This window comes from Miniopterus natalensis, chromosome 21 (assembly GCF_054644295.1).
Source record: "Miniopterus natalensis isolate mMinNat1 chromosome 21, mMinNat1.hap1, whole genome shotgun sequence".
In the NCBI taxonomy this organism is placed as follows: Eukaryota; Metazoa; Chordata; class Mammalia; order Chiroptera; family Miniopteridae; genus Miniopterus; species Miniopterus natalensis.
In genome coordinates, this window is record NC_142101.1 from 9,642,567 (window position 1) to 9,659,336 (window position 16,770).

The 16,770-nt window shown below is 46.2% G+C and overlaps 1 protein-coding gene across 1 annotated transcript in view; it reads right to left on the reverse strand.

The window, feature by feature from the left end:
• The window catches only part of RGS7 (regulator of G protein signaling 7), a 230,090-nt gene extending 216,173 nt beyond the window's left edge, over positions 1–13,917 (reverse strand). Inside the window, exon 1 of the mRNA XM_087828939.1 lies at positions 13,840–13,917. Coding sequence (XP_087685065.1) covers positions 13,840–13,917 — 78 coding nt within the window. The remainder of the gene's footprint in view (positions 1–13,839) is intronic.
• Between the last annotated feature and the right edge of the window lie 2,853 nt (positions 13,918–16,770).

Genomic DNA, 16,770 nt, shown 5'->3' on the forward strand with positions numbered 1-16,770 from the left:
ATGGTTGTTGTTGTTTTTTGTTTTTTACACTTTTTTTTAGCATCCAACTGTTTTTATAAAGAGGAAAATACTCTACTAGTACCAATAGCAAGATCCTTTTCCCAGACCAGTTTTTCTGGGTAGTCCTGAAATTATCAGAATTATCTGAGGAGCAGAGAGACTGACACATTTTGAAGGCACATCAGGTTAGCTTCAAAGCCACTTGTCCTGGTAGAACTAAGGAAGGAAATGCTACACAGAGCGCTTGACTTCTCAGAGGCATCGTAAGACTTCATTTAGCACTGTGCCTTTGAGTCCCACTTTTAGAACCACATGACTCTCTCTATCCTATAAAATACATATATTTACAGTCCATGTTTCCACCACACACTCTCAATCATTTAAAATATTAAGTTGTAAAAAGTGTCTGTGCGGAAGAGGAGGGGGAATGTGGGAGCAAAGAGAAAGATGGTCCCTAAGTACAGAAATCCAGGCGAGAACATTACTGCTTCTGCCACAGCCCCGAGACTGAGTCGATGAGATGCCACCTATCTGGTTAGGGGGTTAATTTTCAGTCTCTGCAGCCGGAATCAATGGTGACTTCAGCTTTCTCAACATACAGATGCATTCTGCTTTCCAGCCAAACAGCTTTGCCTCCTCCAGAAACCCCCTTCTTTCTCTTTTTGTCCCTGAGACTATATTAACTACTAAGCCTGTAATCTTAAAAGACATTGATATTTATAATCATTTCTGATGTATAGAACTAGAAGTCTTGCGGTGAGAAAATACAACGCCTTATTGCTTGCTGAATGTTTGAATATTTGCAAAGCACTTCCACGTGTGTTATCTTACAAACTGTCACAATAATCTGAAGTGGCCGTCCCTAGCACCTCTGTCTGTGAGGAAACAGAGGCTCGGGGAGCTTGGAGATCCCCTCAAGCTCACAAAGCCACAGAGGGGAGCCCACCTCCTTCAACACATGGGCTTCAGATTCCATGTTCCAATTGGTCTCGTTTGAAAAACACAGGATCTGGAGGTCCATACCTCTTCTCTTTACATCTCTTTGGCCAGAATATATCACATGGCCTTGCCAGGTTGCCTGGGAAATGTAATCTCTATTCCAGTGGCCCTGTGTCTAGATGAAAAAGCAGAACGGTATTATCGCAGAAAAAGAGGAAACGAAATACCAGGCACAGAGACATTGACCGCAGTTTTATAAAGTGACAATGAGTTTTGAGTCAAACAAATCAATGTGGCACAAGTCAATTAATTAGTCGGTTTCTAATAAACTTTCAGAGCAAGGATGGCACGCGAGCTTCAAGGCTGTAACACGTGGCCGGCTCCCGAGGAGAGCTGGAATCCATGCCCAACACATGAGCTGCTTCTGACTGAAGCCATTAAAACTTCCATCCCCAATGACTCACACTTAGTCTCAACGCGCTGGCAGCTCCCAGTCAGGCAAAAGAAATGTTATAAAAGGAATAAATACCTGCATAAATCCAAGATTTAAGAGGAAAGGGAGGATTCATTTGAAACGGTCTTTCTACACTAATCTAAATGAATGGTAACTCTTCTGGTTATAGCCAGATAAATCTCTCTTTTTACATTCAGAATACAGTGAATACTCTATATTCACCAATATTGTCCAAATTTAAGCACATTGGGAATAATAGAGTGAGGGAACTAAATAAAAGTCAAAGAGAGACAATGAATCTTCTAATTTTGAGAGTTGGGATTTTTTTTTGATGCATTTATAAGATTCTCTAAATGATACAGGACTGCCTGCCCCTGCCCAACACCCCCAAAAGCAGTTATTTCATAAAATCTAAACCAAAAAAACATGAATCTATTTTTAAATGTGCTATTATTTTTATATTTTTATTATAAGCTTCCTCACTACCATCACCGAAAAGACTCAATTATTCAGATGTCGGTCAAACTAAAAACCTGAATGCTGAGGATAGAAAGGACTTTAAAGATCTCCCCCTATTAAAAAGCTGTCTCAGAAATCCAAACAATAACAACAGAATTTTGGTTAGAAATGTCAGCGGTCCTTCAGTCCACGGGTCAAAACCATTCCTGGGGAAAATCTAATATGCCTTTAAAAGCTCATGACTTCTTTTTAAGGACCCACGACAAATAATAAGAGTAATTATCATTTCACTCACCTTTATCTTCCTTAAAAGAACCCTATATACACACTACAGAATTTATCTCTTAAATGATATATTTTCTGATATTTGCTCCAAAATAATCACCTGAGGAGAGGAAAAGTGGGGAAGTAAAGATGAAACCATATTTACCCACAGTTAATAACTATTGACACTATGTGACAGGTACATGAGGTCCTTTAGATTATTTTCTCTACTCTTGTATTTGTTTGAATTGTGCCATAATTAAACATTTCTAAGTACTACTTATTGTACATTAGCATGTGAAACAGTTTTAAATAAAATTACCGAGAACCAATGAAGAGCAGAAAATTCTAAAGTGTATGTAAGAAAAAATATTTTTTAATTTACCTTTATTGTTGAAAGTATTACAGATGTCCCCTTTTTTCCCCCATTGACCCCTCCACCCCACATCTGCCCTCCCCCACCCCAGCCTTCCCCACACTACAGTCTGTGTCCATGGATTATGCACATATGCATATTAGTTCTTTGGTTAATCTCTCCCCACCCACCCACCCCCGCCTCCCCTCCGAGATCCCTCAGTCTGTTCCATGCTTCTGTGTCTCTGGATCTATTTTGTTCCTCAGTTTATTTTGTTATTTAGATTCCACATATGAGTGCTCCTTAGATGTCATCACTTCCGTTTATAGGGCAATCCAGCTCCTTTTTTCTGGACTTTTATAAGTAACATTTAACATATGTTGAATGTAACCTTCATTATGACCTAATAGAAGTCTTATCCCCATTTTACAGATGAAAAAACTGAGACTGAAAGAGGCAAAATAACTTGGTTCAAGTTCACAAGTTTTATGTCCATTTTAGCCAAGGAGTCTGACTGCAAACCATTACATTTAACAAGTACTTTTCTTTCATTGCAAGAGCATCTCTTTCCCTTTCTTGACAGTCTTCAATCCTGCGTTGCTAGAATAGAGGATGCCGACCACAGTGCTGTCAAAGCCAAGGCTCAGTGTACATGTCATAAGCAGAATCAAATTCTGAGTGTCCCAACCGCTCACTAACTTAACTGGAAGCACCACAGTGAAGAGGCTAGAGTGGGGTCTTTGGACCAAGCTTTCATTTGTTTGTTCGTTCATTCATTCTCTCATTCATTCATTCATTCATTCATTCATTCATTCATTCATTCATTCACTTGTACATTTATGCCGTCACAATTCAGGGATACCTAGCATGTGCCATTTTTTCTAGGCGCTGGGAGCACAGCAGTGAAAGACTGGTGTTTCCCCATTCAGAGGGTTCGTCAACTCTGCCACTAATTCTTGAACAATCTTGGGCATGAGTCACGGTTTCAGCTTTCTTGTTATAAAAATAGGATACTGATAACCAACGTGCGACATTATTTTAAGGAAAACATGTAATATACATCAAGAACCTGACACAGGGTAAGCACTCAATAGATGGCAACTATTCTAGTTAACAATCAAACCAAAAGTCAAAACACAAAATACTAAGTATAAAAGTTAGAGCAAATCACAAAAGGCATGAATTTCCAGAGGAAATGCGTGTAGAAAAGTTCGGCAAGAGAAAATATTAGGAATAATGTGTTTTATATGGTCCTTAGCTGTCTTCAAAATGCTTGGTACACATCATCGTAAATATTAAGGGTGGAAAATTCCCTCAGATTTCTGTACTAGAAGAACACATTCTAACAAACCAGTTTTCCTGACATTCAAAAGCTTTGTGTGTCAAAAAAACAAAAAAAAAAGGTCATATAGATTTATATTATTCTTGACACCTTCCAGCAGTGACCCAACAGGAAATCATGTCAGTTGACCTTCTGAATGACCTACAGCGCTGGGGATGGCCAGCAAGCAGGGGAAGACTTGTCTGGAAGACTCTTGCAAAGTTTATTCTTGCAGGGGGTCTCGGTAATTTCCACAATTTCCAAAAGGAGTCCATAAGTATTATTTGTCAGTCTCTCAGTTGGGCCTTTTGACTTGTATTTCATCGTCTTCTCGATGATTCCGCACAGTAGTCTCTAAGAGAAGTGAAGATCCCTGCCCAAGCTCCCACAGCTGGTCAGGGGTGGAGTCGGACTCCACATCTTCTTCTCTCTGAGACCCTGTCCCCCCATCGCTACCCCGTCACCGTGGGCCTTCTGCCTTCCTTTTAACACTCTAAGACATAAGAAAGAGAAGTGAGCTAAAAAAAATTTTTTTTTAATTTTTAAAAAATGGATTCCTTTATATGCCAACTTTAAATTCTCAACAAGGATTCCAACCACTTTAAATCCCTTTTACCCAGAAGCTTCTGGATTTCCTTCAGTCTCACTGGAAACTGGAAGAGCTAAGATGCATCTCTGGGATGCTACAGGTAGACATTAGCTGAAATGCTTTCACCACCAGCAAATCACCTGAGGCCCTGCGAGTGCCCTTCCCGGCACGTTCACAGTACAGGCGGCCTCCGTCCCACTGAAAGGCAGCCTCTGCCATCCGCCCTTAGGAAGGCCGCCCCCTTCAGACACTGATGCTTTCCATGGGATGAAAACCGAATGAATAAACTGAGTAGACAGCTGATGTCATTTCTCTACCATCCCCTTACCAGAGGCCACTGTCTTCCTTCAAAGCTGCAATTCTGTTTTTGTTTTTGTTTTACTGGTGTGTTGAGTCCTATTCCGTTGTAAGCACTGTGTTCAAGAGTCAAGCTAAGTACAATATATTTTTTTATCTCTTCTCTTGGGTCTGATGCTGTTTTCCAAACGGTCTTTACCATGACTGTGCTTTCAAATACCTTAGTCACTAGCTACATGGGACTATGTAAACTTAGATTTAAATGAATATAAATTAAATATCATTGAAAAATCAAGTCCACGGTAACACTAGCAACATGTCAAGTGTTCAATTGCCCCGTGTGGTTAGTGACTACCGTCTGCATAGCACATGCATGGAATATTTCCGTCGTGACAGGAAGTTCTGTTGGACAGCACTACCACAAAGCATCACATTCTGGTTTTCTGTCAGCCTCTAACTCCCAGCCAGGATCAAATCACAAACAGAAGCTACTGCCAGAGTGGGTCTTACTAAGTCCCAATCATATCATTCCTTGGAATCCAAAAGCTAAACTAGAGTTGAAGGAAAAAATAATTTAATAATCTATTTATAGTGGGTGATTAGACATATTGGGATAACCCATGGGTGCCATAAAGAAACCAGGATGCTGATTACTTACTGACACGGAAGAGAGAGAGAGAGAAAGACAGAGACAGAGAAAGACCATTGAAAGACAAAGACTTGAATGCAAGCTGTGTCCTTAGGCAAATCATGCTACTTCTCTGATACTAAGTTTCCTAATATACAAAATGAGTAAGTAGATAAATTCTGAATTTCTTTTATCTCTGAAATTCCTGAATCCAAAGGCTTTATTTAGTTTATATAACATCCAAAGAACTGTGCAGACTTCAAAGATACATAAGATAAAATTTCAAATAACTTATTAAAAAGAAGCTAGCTATATAGGATTAAATGACACAAGACAGGACACGGTCAGTGTCATAAAAGGATGTTACCAAAGCCTCCCCACAGGATCTGAATCCTTAGCTACCACTAAGACTTGACTGAAGGTGGCCAAGCTCCTCAGCTTTTCCCCTCGCTCTCATTTTCTTTAACATATTGGGGCCTACGGCACATACAAGGTGTTTAATAATTTCTATTAAGTAAATAATAACAGGAAAATAATACTAATAATTGGAGCATTTATTACTATTAACAATGGTAATAATAATTATCATTAGGGCATTTGTCAAGGATCTAATATGTGTCAGGTACTACACAAGAAACTTTGCCTAGGCTATCCCCTTTTATCATCGAACAGTCTACGAAGGAAACATTTTCCATCATTTTACAGGCAGGGAGGCTGAAGCAAGAGAAGTTGGGTGCAAACCCACAACCGCAGCAGCAGAACTGAGATTTGAATCCAAGATGCCCACTGCAGTGCATTCCCTCCCCCGCTGCAGCACCCTGACTCCTTAAGAAAACTTGTCCTTGCTGATCACCAGGGGAGACCTAAACTAAGTAGGCTCCTCGACTGATTCCTAGGAACCCAGCCAACATCGCAAAGCTACCATTTCCCATACATCTTTCTAGATGGGGCCCCTCAGCCACACTCTTGTCCGGCCTAGAGCAGGGGGCAATTTTAATGCGGCCGGAATCAAGCTCACGGTTGCCTATTAGAGTTAAATGTCCTGAGCCCTTTGTTAATCGAGTAAGACACAAAGGGAATTTTAAAGAGAATCAGCTAAATATTGTTACTGCCTTGGCCAAATGGCAGAGAGAAGCAGGATTTCTTTTTCCCCCTCAGGATTTGGGTACCCACTTTATCATTTACAATTATCTTATAATTAGATTGATATTTTGTAACATAGAAGTCTGCAACCCTGACATTTAAATGCCTGTTTTTCACTGCTAGAAAAATTATTTGTGCCGCTTGCGTGCCAAAATCCTGTTTTCAAGGAGACTTAACATTTATTAAGTCACTAAACTGTCCAAATCCAAAATATTTTCCATATTCTCGGCAGTGATCACATTCCGTCAGCCACGATGCCTAAAAATACCCTGATTTTCATCATTCGGCAGAACCACAAAGGCTATTAGAAGGCAATAAAACCCCTAGATAGCTTCTCTTCTGTACATCTGCGCTCTCCTCTGATCAATTAGATTTGGGAAGGTTGGAGGTGAAAAGGGAAGGAAATAAAATCCAGGCCACAAAGCCTCATCTTTCCCACAAATAGCACTGACAGCAACAGCTGGTGAGAAAAAAGCCCAACCATGGAAGGCTTTTCTGCTCTAAACTCAAGTTCAATTATTACCCCCAATTCATCATTAAACTATTACTCATAAAATGCCTCTGTGTGCCTCTCAGCGGAAGTATCTTAGATGGAGCTCCCATTCCATCTCAAAACGTGTCGGTATTTGTGTCACTGAGGGCAAACCAGGTCCGCACTTGACAGATGAAATTCCTATGTACAGCACACAACGCCCCTTAGTCCAGAGAGGTGCTTTTTCTTAGCTTACTTTTGATGTCATTTTGTATTGGTTTCAAGAGTACAGCTTAGTACATAGCGTTCCCCTCGATATCTCCAGTACCCACCTGGGACAGAAAGGTACTTTTAAATAACCTAATTAATAGAAGGCGCTCCGTTTTGGAATTTTCCAGAAATGATAAGACATTTCTCCCTCTCCCAGTGCCTGCCTCCCCTCCCAGACCCTAATTTAGAAATCTGAAGGCCAATGGCTCGGGCCTCCGAGATGATCTATTTGCCAACATTCTTCTTTGTCTAATAGGACTTCCTTTTGTTACCACCTATAAATGTCGTTTACTAACACCCTAAACCCAGGAGGATCAAAATAAGATTCATAAAATGTCAAAGGTTCTTTTTTATGATGGTGTTTAATGGGGGGACTACCGACACCCTCAAGGATGGATAATTCTGAAGAAACACATGCACTGATTTCATGTAGAAAATGTCAGCTAATGCATCGCTAAGAGACCAGTAATATCTGCCCCTCAGTCTCTTCCAAAGAAGAAATAAGCCATTCCCCTTTCTTGCAGGTGTGCTTATTTTCACAGAACACACTGAGTGCAGAAACAGCCTTCAGATGCAATGTCTAGATCAAGCCAACTAGCATCGGTGGTCTTCATACTGGGGCAAGAGCTCTCACTGGGCCTCCATGTAAGAAAGGCCAGCGGTCCCATCCTGCTCTTTAAGGACAGAACAGCCTTAATCTTTAAAGACAAACCTTTGCCACTGCTTCATATATAGCAACATATTGGACCTCGTGGCACATCGGATGCCAAGTTTAAAGGCGCCTGAGTGACGGTACATAGTAGGTCCTCAAACAAGGCCGGTGTCTGCTCTCTTCTCCAAAACACATCATTTTCTCTGTTACAACTAAAATGAGTAGCATCTTAGGGAGAATTGTATCTTCACTCTTGGGTCTGTTTTGAGAAGAAAAAATGAAAAAGAAACAAATGGAAGGAGAGTGGCTAGATGAAAGGGAAGAGAGAGCAGAGGAGAGTGGGATGAAGGCAAGAATGTGGGGGGAAAGGGGAAGTGAGGAGAGAGGCACAAAAAACTTCCCAGGTTTGTAATTCCCAAAAAATGTTCATTCCACTAACAAAGGGAGTGAGGAAAACATTTCTGCTTTCTTTCCTGTCATCTGGAGCATAAATGGTGGCTGCAGCAATATGGAAGTAATTGGACATTTTAAGCATCCTTGCTAGTAAGAAGCCAGCACATCAGCCAACTTAAAATACTGGCCTCAAGGTGCTCTAGATATTTTGTTTTTCAAATGCAGGAATGTCAGCTTCTGGACAAAATGTGATGTATACTGTCTAGTGAGCAGCACAGCGGCTAGACACCAAATTTGGAATGCGTCTCCCTGTACCCTAGGTCCTTTACAGCGGGTGCCACCCCCAGGAAGGTGGTTTTGTCCAAAGCACAGCAAAAATGAGAGAATAGTGTTTAAGCCCATAACCCAAAACGAATCTTAAGTTCTGAATTTTCACTTCTAGAAGTATTTCAGGAAGCTAGTCCGAATCCGAGACGAGTGGGAGTTGGGTGGGTCTCTTCCTTTGGAAGCGAATTATTTCTAATTTCATTGTCATCAAGGCCTGTCTAAAGGGAACCTAGGAAGCCCCTGGGATAAAAGTAGCCAAGCCTCATATTTTATAAGCTTTTAAATAAGGTGTTCTCAAGTACATCAAATGGCATACCTACCCTAACTTAATCACTTGCTTACGAAAAAAAGCAGCTGTTATTGAGCAATGTGCTGCGGGGCTGAAGCTCTTTTCTAAACCTCTGATGGACTTCATGATTAATAAGCATTTGTAACACAGCGCTATTTCTTTAATTCAGGTGGAGTGGCTGAACTCTGCCGCTCTCCAAATTAAAATGGGGCCTCTACTGGGAAGTTCCTAAATGTAAAGACCACATAAGATATAAAAAACACTGGCAAAATAGTCACATGAAATCCATGATGTCATATGGTATGTGACACGGACATGGACCATTTGACTTGGTAACCAGCAAATGGTAACCAAGGACAGCGTGTTTCTTTAGATGAATTATCTGGCATTTATTTATACTGAACTAGGCTAGTTTTTCCAATAATTGCTTATCAGGGAAATCTTTTCTAAAGATAAATTATACGTATCATTAACCCTAAACAAAGAGCTGATAAAAAGAGATCAAAATAAGTAGCACAAGCAGTTCTAAGCTTAACCAGCAAAATAACAACACTTAAAAGAATGAGATTTATTAAGAAACGTAGGAAACAAGCTGGCAGCGTAGGTAGCAGCTGTACCCGCCGCCTCCAGCAGCCACATCAAAATTACAATTAAAGTACAGAACCACCATCGCTCAGGGCCTCCTGAAACCTGGCTGAACAGACGCCCCACAACCAGGGAGCTGAAGGAGCATCGAGACCGGGAGGAGGGGCGGAGATGTGGGTGGACTGGGGCCAGATCCCAGAGACGGGGCCTCAGGCCCACACACGGTGCCGCGGGTAAACCCCGGAGGGAATCTCGGCGGCGGAGGTTTCCCAGGGGAGTGAGGGTCCCGGCCCCACAGCAGGCCCCAGCCCAGGGCTCCAGGACCAAGAAGAGGAGTCCCCACAACTCTGGGCTGTGAAACCAGCGGGGACTGTCCCTGAGGGTCGCGGAGGCTGCGGGAGCCCCAGCAGCTCCTCTCAAGGGACCGCACATGGACTCACTCGGACGCTCCCTCTGAGCCCAGCGCCAGGCAGCAGCCTAAAAGGACCTGGGACACTCGGGGAGGAACCAACCTGCCTGAAGTCAGGGCGAGAGGTAGAGGGGCAGCTTCCTCCAGGCAGAAGAGCTGGCAGAGGCCATGGCTCCTGTGGCGAGTCCTCCCTGCACAGAGCCAGCAGGCAGGCGCCATGTTTGAGTCGCCAGCACCTGACTCACACCTTTGGCCTCGCCCCCTGATCCCCAGAGGCCCCGCCCCTCCCCACCTGCAGGCTCATCCAGGCCATTTCCAGGGGCTTTTCTGTGCAAGTGGCCTCTTGAGCCCCATGCTTAGGACTTTCCTAAAATCTCTCAAACAAGCAGCAGCTGCCCCCACACGGCTTGATGAGCGGCCGCAGGCCTGGCACTAGCGGCAGCTGCACTGGCTCACAGCTGGGCCTCTCCTGGGCACCTCCAAGCCCAGCAAAAGGAGCAGCCACCTAAGGTCTGCTGTGCAGCTCATGCTGGGTGGCCCTGGGCAAGGCACTGGCAGAGGCTGACTTTGCACCTCCCGGGAGGCCCCAGAGACAGTGCACATGGTGGTCAGACTTCACCACGCTGGATTACAACCCTACCACATCCACGAGTGACACACTCAAGGGGTGCACTTGGTGAACACCAAAGCTCCACTGAAGTTAATCCTGCTCCATAGGGGTGTCTCCAGCACAGCAGCTCTTTGGCTCTAGTTTCAGCTGGTCCTCACAGCTGATTGGCCTGGGGGTCAGTTCCTCCCAGTGACACCAACAGCAACCAAGGCTCAACTGCAACAGGGGAACACCTAAAAGGCCCAGCTCAGGTGACTGGGGAGGCTGAGCCACTGGACCCTACAGGACACCTACTACACAAAGCCACTCTACAAATTCCAGGAGACATAGCAGCTCTACCTAATACATAGAAACAAACACCAGGAAGCAGCCAAAATGTGGAGACAAAGAAACATGTCACAAAGGAAAGAACAGAAGAAATCTCTAGAGAGGAACTAAATGAAATAGGTCCAAGCAAGCTAACAGATACAGAGTTCAGAATAATGGTTATAAGGATGCTCAAGGATATTAGTAAGAGTATTTCTCAGTTATTTAACTGAGAAAATCGATGACATAATAAAGTACCAATTTGAAATGAAGGCTACAGGAACTGAAATGAAGAATAATTTACAGGGAATCAACAGTTGAGGATGCTGAGAATCAAAACAGCAATTTGGAACATGAGGAAACAAAAAACACCCAACCAGAAGAGCAAAAAGAAAAAAGAATCCAGAAGTATGAACATAGCATAAGGAGCCTCTGGGACAACTTCAAGAGGCCCAACATTCGTGTTATTGGGGTACCAGAAGAAGAAGAAAGAGAGCAAGAAATTGAAAACCTATTTGAAAAAATAATTATAGAAAACTTCCCCTACCTGGGGAAAGAAACAGACTTACAAGTCCAGAAAGCACAGAGGTTCCCAAACAAGAGGAACTCAAAGAGGCCCACAGCAAGACACATCATACTTAAAATGCCAAAGGTTAAAGACAAAGAGAGAATCTTAAAAGCAGCAAGAGAAAAGCAATTAGTTACCTACAAGGGAGCACCCATACGACTGTCAGTTGATTTCTCAACAGAAACTTTGCAGGCCAGAAAGGAATGGCAAGAAATATTCAAAGTGATGAAAAACATGGAACTACAACCAAGATTACCCAGCAAAGCTATCATTTAGAACTGAAGGTCAGATAAAGAGCTTATCAGACAAGGAAAAGGTAAAGGAGTTCATCACCACCAAGCCAGCACTACAGGAAATGTTGAAGGGTCTTCTTTAGCAAGAAGCTAATGAACAAAAGAATCTGATGAACTAAATAGATCCAGAGACATGGGTGCATGTGACAGACGATCATATTTCAGAGGGAAGGGGGGTGGAGGGTGGGAAGAGATGAACCAAAGAAGTTATGTGCATATATGCATAACCCATGGACAGAGACAATAACGGGGTGAAGGCCTGGGCAGGGGGTGGGAGCGAGGTGGAGGGGGTCAGTTGGGGGGGAAAATGAGACACCTGTAATACTTTCAACAATAAAGACAAATTTTTAAAAAAAGAAAAAAAGAATGAGGCATTGTATTGTCTCCCTGAAGTCATCCTACTCTATCAATTTACAAGTAGCACTAAAAGCAATTTGGTGCTATACAACCTGATATGGTAAATTCAAAATCAGCCACATGAAGCTCAAATACACTAAACAATCCAATAACTATTTCTAAAACACCTAGCCTCATTTTGTTCATTTATTTTCATAATTGACTAAATAAGACGCATGGATTGATGTCACATTAAGTTTATTTCTAATCAAGATACCCCAGTTGTCTGATCAATTCAGCCCCAATGTTTCATGAGAAAACAGAGAAAATGTAGTGTTTGACCTGGCTAACTACTGTAATTTTACACCCAAAAGTCTGACTCTCCACATGGCACACACCTATAAGGTACAATTATCAATTCTCATATCTTGCATATTACAAAATTCAGAATCATACCAAACAATAAAAATATTATAAATCATTTTAAAACACACAACTGCCCCCAAATAGCTCTTCTCAGAACCAGCTCTACATAGAATGGGCAAATATACAGTTATCTTAATCAGTGTAGAAATACAATGGTATTAATTTAAGCTCAAGTGGATTATTTTCTCGCTTTATCCAGCTGGGATGCTTTAAGGCTAAAATAGGCATTTAATCTCTATTTTCTCTTTTCTACCATACTATGTTGTCACGGACGCATAAAACTGAGTTCACAGGTACACAATATAGTACTGTCCATAAGCTAGAGAAAAAAAGAGCGAGCATTGGGTCGATATGCCCATGCGCCTTCACAGTAAAGCAGTAACAAGGTTCCCTCAAACACACATTCATCCTCACCTCTCACTGATCCTGGGCCACAGAGGGGGAAAGTTTGGATCTGTCATGATCCCTGGCTGACAGATCAATGCAAACCCACCCTGGCTCTTCAGTGAGCTCGTGCTAATCAAAGTCTTTAAAAATTTTCAAGGTACGATTTCCTTTCAACTGTTTCTGATGCTAACTAAAGAAATCTTGACCAATAAGCCTCCAGATAATACGCTAAAGAAAAAAATAATAATCTCAGCGTAAAATGCAATAGAAACGAGTAGTACAATAGTTAAATTAAGAATACTGCTTCCTTGATTTTAGTAATATTGTTGCTCATCCTCAGAGTGAAGTCACCTAAGCAACCACTCTGAAGTGTGCACAATATGCAAACACATCATGATAGTGGCCCAGTGTCTAGAAGTTTGTTGCTGATAGCGTTGTTACCAAATGTATAAAGCTGCCAGATTGGTTTGTGGCAAAAAAAAAAAAACACAACAAACACCCCTGTTATATAAAGATTTAGGCATTTGGTGCTATAACGTAAGTACTCATAAGCAAAATTATAAAAATAACACAAACTAAAAAATAATCTAGGCTAAGTCAAAAACAAATACAACCAGGATTGCTTTGTTAGGAGAAAGACCATTAAACCATCCCTACGTTTACAGACACACTCACTCCTGTCACAGAGCTGCAAAGCCGTCTATTTTCCTTTCTAGTATTAAACATCGATGTTATTATAACCCAAATGCTTAGTGATAGTACAAGGGAAAGCTTCTGAGCGTTACCAAGGAGGCTATAAAGTCATGTGTGTCACAAAACAGGTGGGATGCTCAAATTTTCTGTTACAGCTGAGCACGGATTCAAGTCTGTAAAATCAGCCAGGAGAAGTGTGAGGACAGAGTTAACGGTCTCCCCCCACACTGGAGAACATCAGCTCATCCCCAAGTGCAGGCATTGGGGACCTGGAGATCCACCGGGCCACAAAGTTGACACTGAACTTTCATCTGAGTAAAATTTTCAAGGAAGCCGGGTCCCCCCTTTTCCAAGAAAAGCGAAGATATTCTTACCTTCCTGTACACCAGCATGTTGGGTGATTCATCCGCCACCCCGTTGCTGGTCTGCCCGTAATTATTCCCTTGGGCCATGTCCCCCGCACTCGCTCGGCTCTGGGATACGCGGATTATCCGTCTGCCCTGCAAAGGGTGAGAGGGACTTCAGTGAGGTCAGCATGGTGCTGCTGGGGGGGGGCCTCTCTTCATGCATCTTCACCATCCCCAGCACCCACACACCCGCACGGAGCATGCTCACCCGCTGGGCTGGCTGGAGGAAGCGGCACCTGAATAGTTTTTGTTTGTTTGTTTTTAAAAACTGAATGGACACCTCCAGCAACCCCAGGGGGGAGATGGCCACCTTTTCGCTGGAGCGGTCGTTCGGTCGTTCGGCTCTGGCTTTTAACTGAACTGATTTTTCTGGATACTCATTTTAAAAAGTGTTTGGTGCTCCCCTGGAAAAACCCCCAGGTTCCCGTTTCCATACTACAGAGAGTTTTCCCTCCCAGGACAGGGTTCCCCCAAAGGGCGGGCCGGCGCCACCCCGCGCCGCACGCTGCCCGGTGACCCGCCAGCTCCCCGCACGCGGGAGGCAGCGGCCCCGCGCCCAGCACAGGTGTCTCCTGCTCGCCGCGGGGCGGCCCCCGCTCCCCGCACCCGCCCGCGCCGCCACCCCCGGGACCCGCCACCCGCTGCGCTCGGGAGTCGGGCGCAGCCCCGCCGGGTCTCGGCGTCTGAGCACCTCCGGGCGCCCCGGGCGCGGGGCCGAGCCACCTGCAGGCAGCCCCGCGCCCCGCGGGCGGCGACCCCGCGGAGAGGACCCAGCCCGCGCCGCGCGGCTCTCCCGGCGCTGATGGCCGGCGAGCCGGAGCCCCGCGCGCGGCCGCGGGACCGGGCGCAGCTTCAGCCCCGGCACCCAGGGCGACGGCGGGGGCGGCGGGGGCGGCGGGGGCGGCGGGGGCGGCGGGGGCGCGGGGCCCGGGGCTGGGGCGGCGCCGCCTCCTCCCTGCCTCCCGCCGCCCTCGTTACCTCTCAGCCAAGGTCACGGCCCCGCCGCGCTCCCTCCGGCGGCTGGTGCGGGCGGCGTCAGCGGGCGGCGGGCGGGGCGGCGAGGCAGGGCGGCTTCATCACTCGGGGCTCGCGCCGCTCAGGCCACCGCCACCCTCGCCCCGCCGCGCACCGGCGGCTCGCGCAGCCCGGCTGCCGCGCTGCCTCCTCCGCTCCTCCTGCTGGGCGCCGGGCCCGGCGAGCGCGCGCGGGAGCCGAGACGCCCGCCCGTGCGCGCGACAGGCGGAGGCGGGGGGGGGGGGGGGGGGGAGTCACGTGGGAGCCCGGCGGCCGAAGGTGCGGGCGCCCATGGGCTCCCGGCGCCCGGACCTCGCTGCCCCGGCAGCCCCACCCTCCTGCCCCTGCGGAGGCCAGCCCGCGTCCTCGCACCGCCACCACCCCGCCCCGGGCTAAGTCCGTGTCCGCCCAAGGCCTGGAGATCCGAGCTTAAAGCCCAGAGTAAGCAGGAAGGGAGGAAGGGCGAGGCATGGATGCATGGAGGGGAGGGGGGGTGGATGAAGGGATGGATGCGTGGGTGCATGGATGGGTGGATGGATGCATGGATGCGTGGGTGGATGCGTGGGTGGGTGGGTGGATGCGTGGGTGGGTGGGTGGATGCGTGGGTGGGTGGGTGGATGCATGGGTGGATGGATGGATGGATGGATGGATGGATGGATGGATGGATGGATGGATGGATGGATGGATGGATGGATGGGAGGGTGGATGGACGGACGGACGGACGGACGGACGGACGGACGGGAGGGTGGGTGGATGGATGGATGGATGGATGGATGGATGGATGGATGGATGGATGGATGGATGGGAAGATGGGTGGATGGATGGGTGGATGGATGGGTGGGAGGGTGGGTGGGTGGGTGGATGGATGGATGGATGGATGGATGGATGGATGGATGGATGGGAGGGTGGATGGATGGACGGATGGACTGACGGACGGGAGGGTGGGTGGATGGATGGATGGATGGATGGATGGATGGATGGATGGGAGGGTGGATGGATGGATGGATGGATGGATGGATGGATGGATGGACGGACGGACGGACGGACGGAGGGACGGAGGGACGGGAGGACGGACGGGAGGACGGACGGACGGACGGACGGACGGACGGGAGGGTGGGTGGGTGGATGGATGGATGGATGGATGGATGGATGGATGGATGGATGGATGGATGGATGGGTGGATGGGTGGATGGGTGGATGGGAGGGTGGGTGGATGGGAGGGTGGGTGGATGGATGGATGGATGGAGGATGGATGGAGCCCTATGCAGCCAGCAGTCTTTATTCATCATGTGCCTGCTTACTCTGCTGACAGTAGGAGGGAAGCAGTTGACCTATTATTCTTACATCTAAATAACCAGAGTGGACAGATAGTGAGACATCCTGGGAGTGAGAGAAATGGTCAGGACCAAATGAGTCATCCAGCCCATTTGTCTGAGGCTCTCACAGCTTCCTCCCAATCGGAGAAATGGGAAAGGACTGAGAGGGCGCTGGCTTGAGGTGAAAGTCTCACCCTCTGTGAAACTGAAGGGCCATGTCTAAAGCCCAGTTTCTCCCTTGGACAGAAGGTGCTCAGAGGTTTTCTTCTCACGCACCCCCCATCCTCCAGCAACTTTCAAAGACAGCTGGGGGTGCTGATTCCCCAGAATTATTCCCCAGGTCGCTGTCACTAATTCTTCTGTGAGGATTCGAAGGACATGAAGGAGCAACATCAGTTTTGCCCCAATTACGGTAAAGAAGCTTGTGTCTTGTGTCTGGCTTTGGGGGCAGGGTTGGGAAGCTATGAATATCTGGTTTTCCTTCCTCAGCTGTGGGGTAGAAAGAGGCCGAGTTAATCAAGCCAGCTCCTACTTCACTGCCTGGGTCTAAACAGAAGAGAGCTCAGCC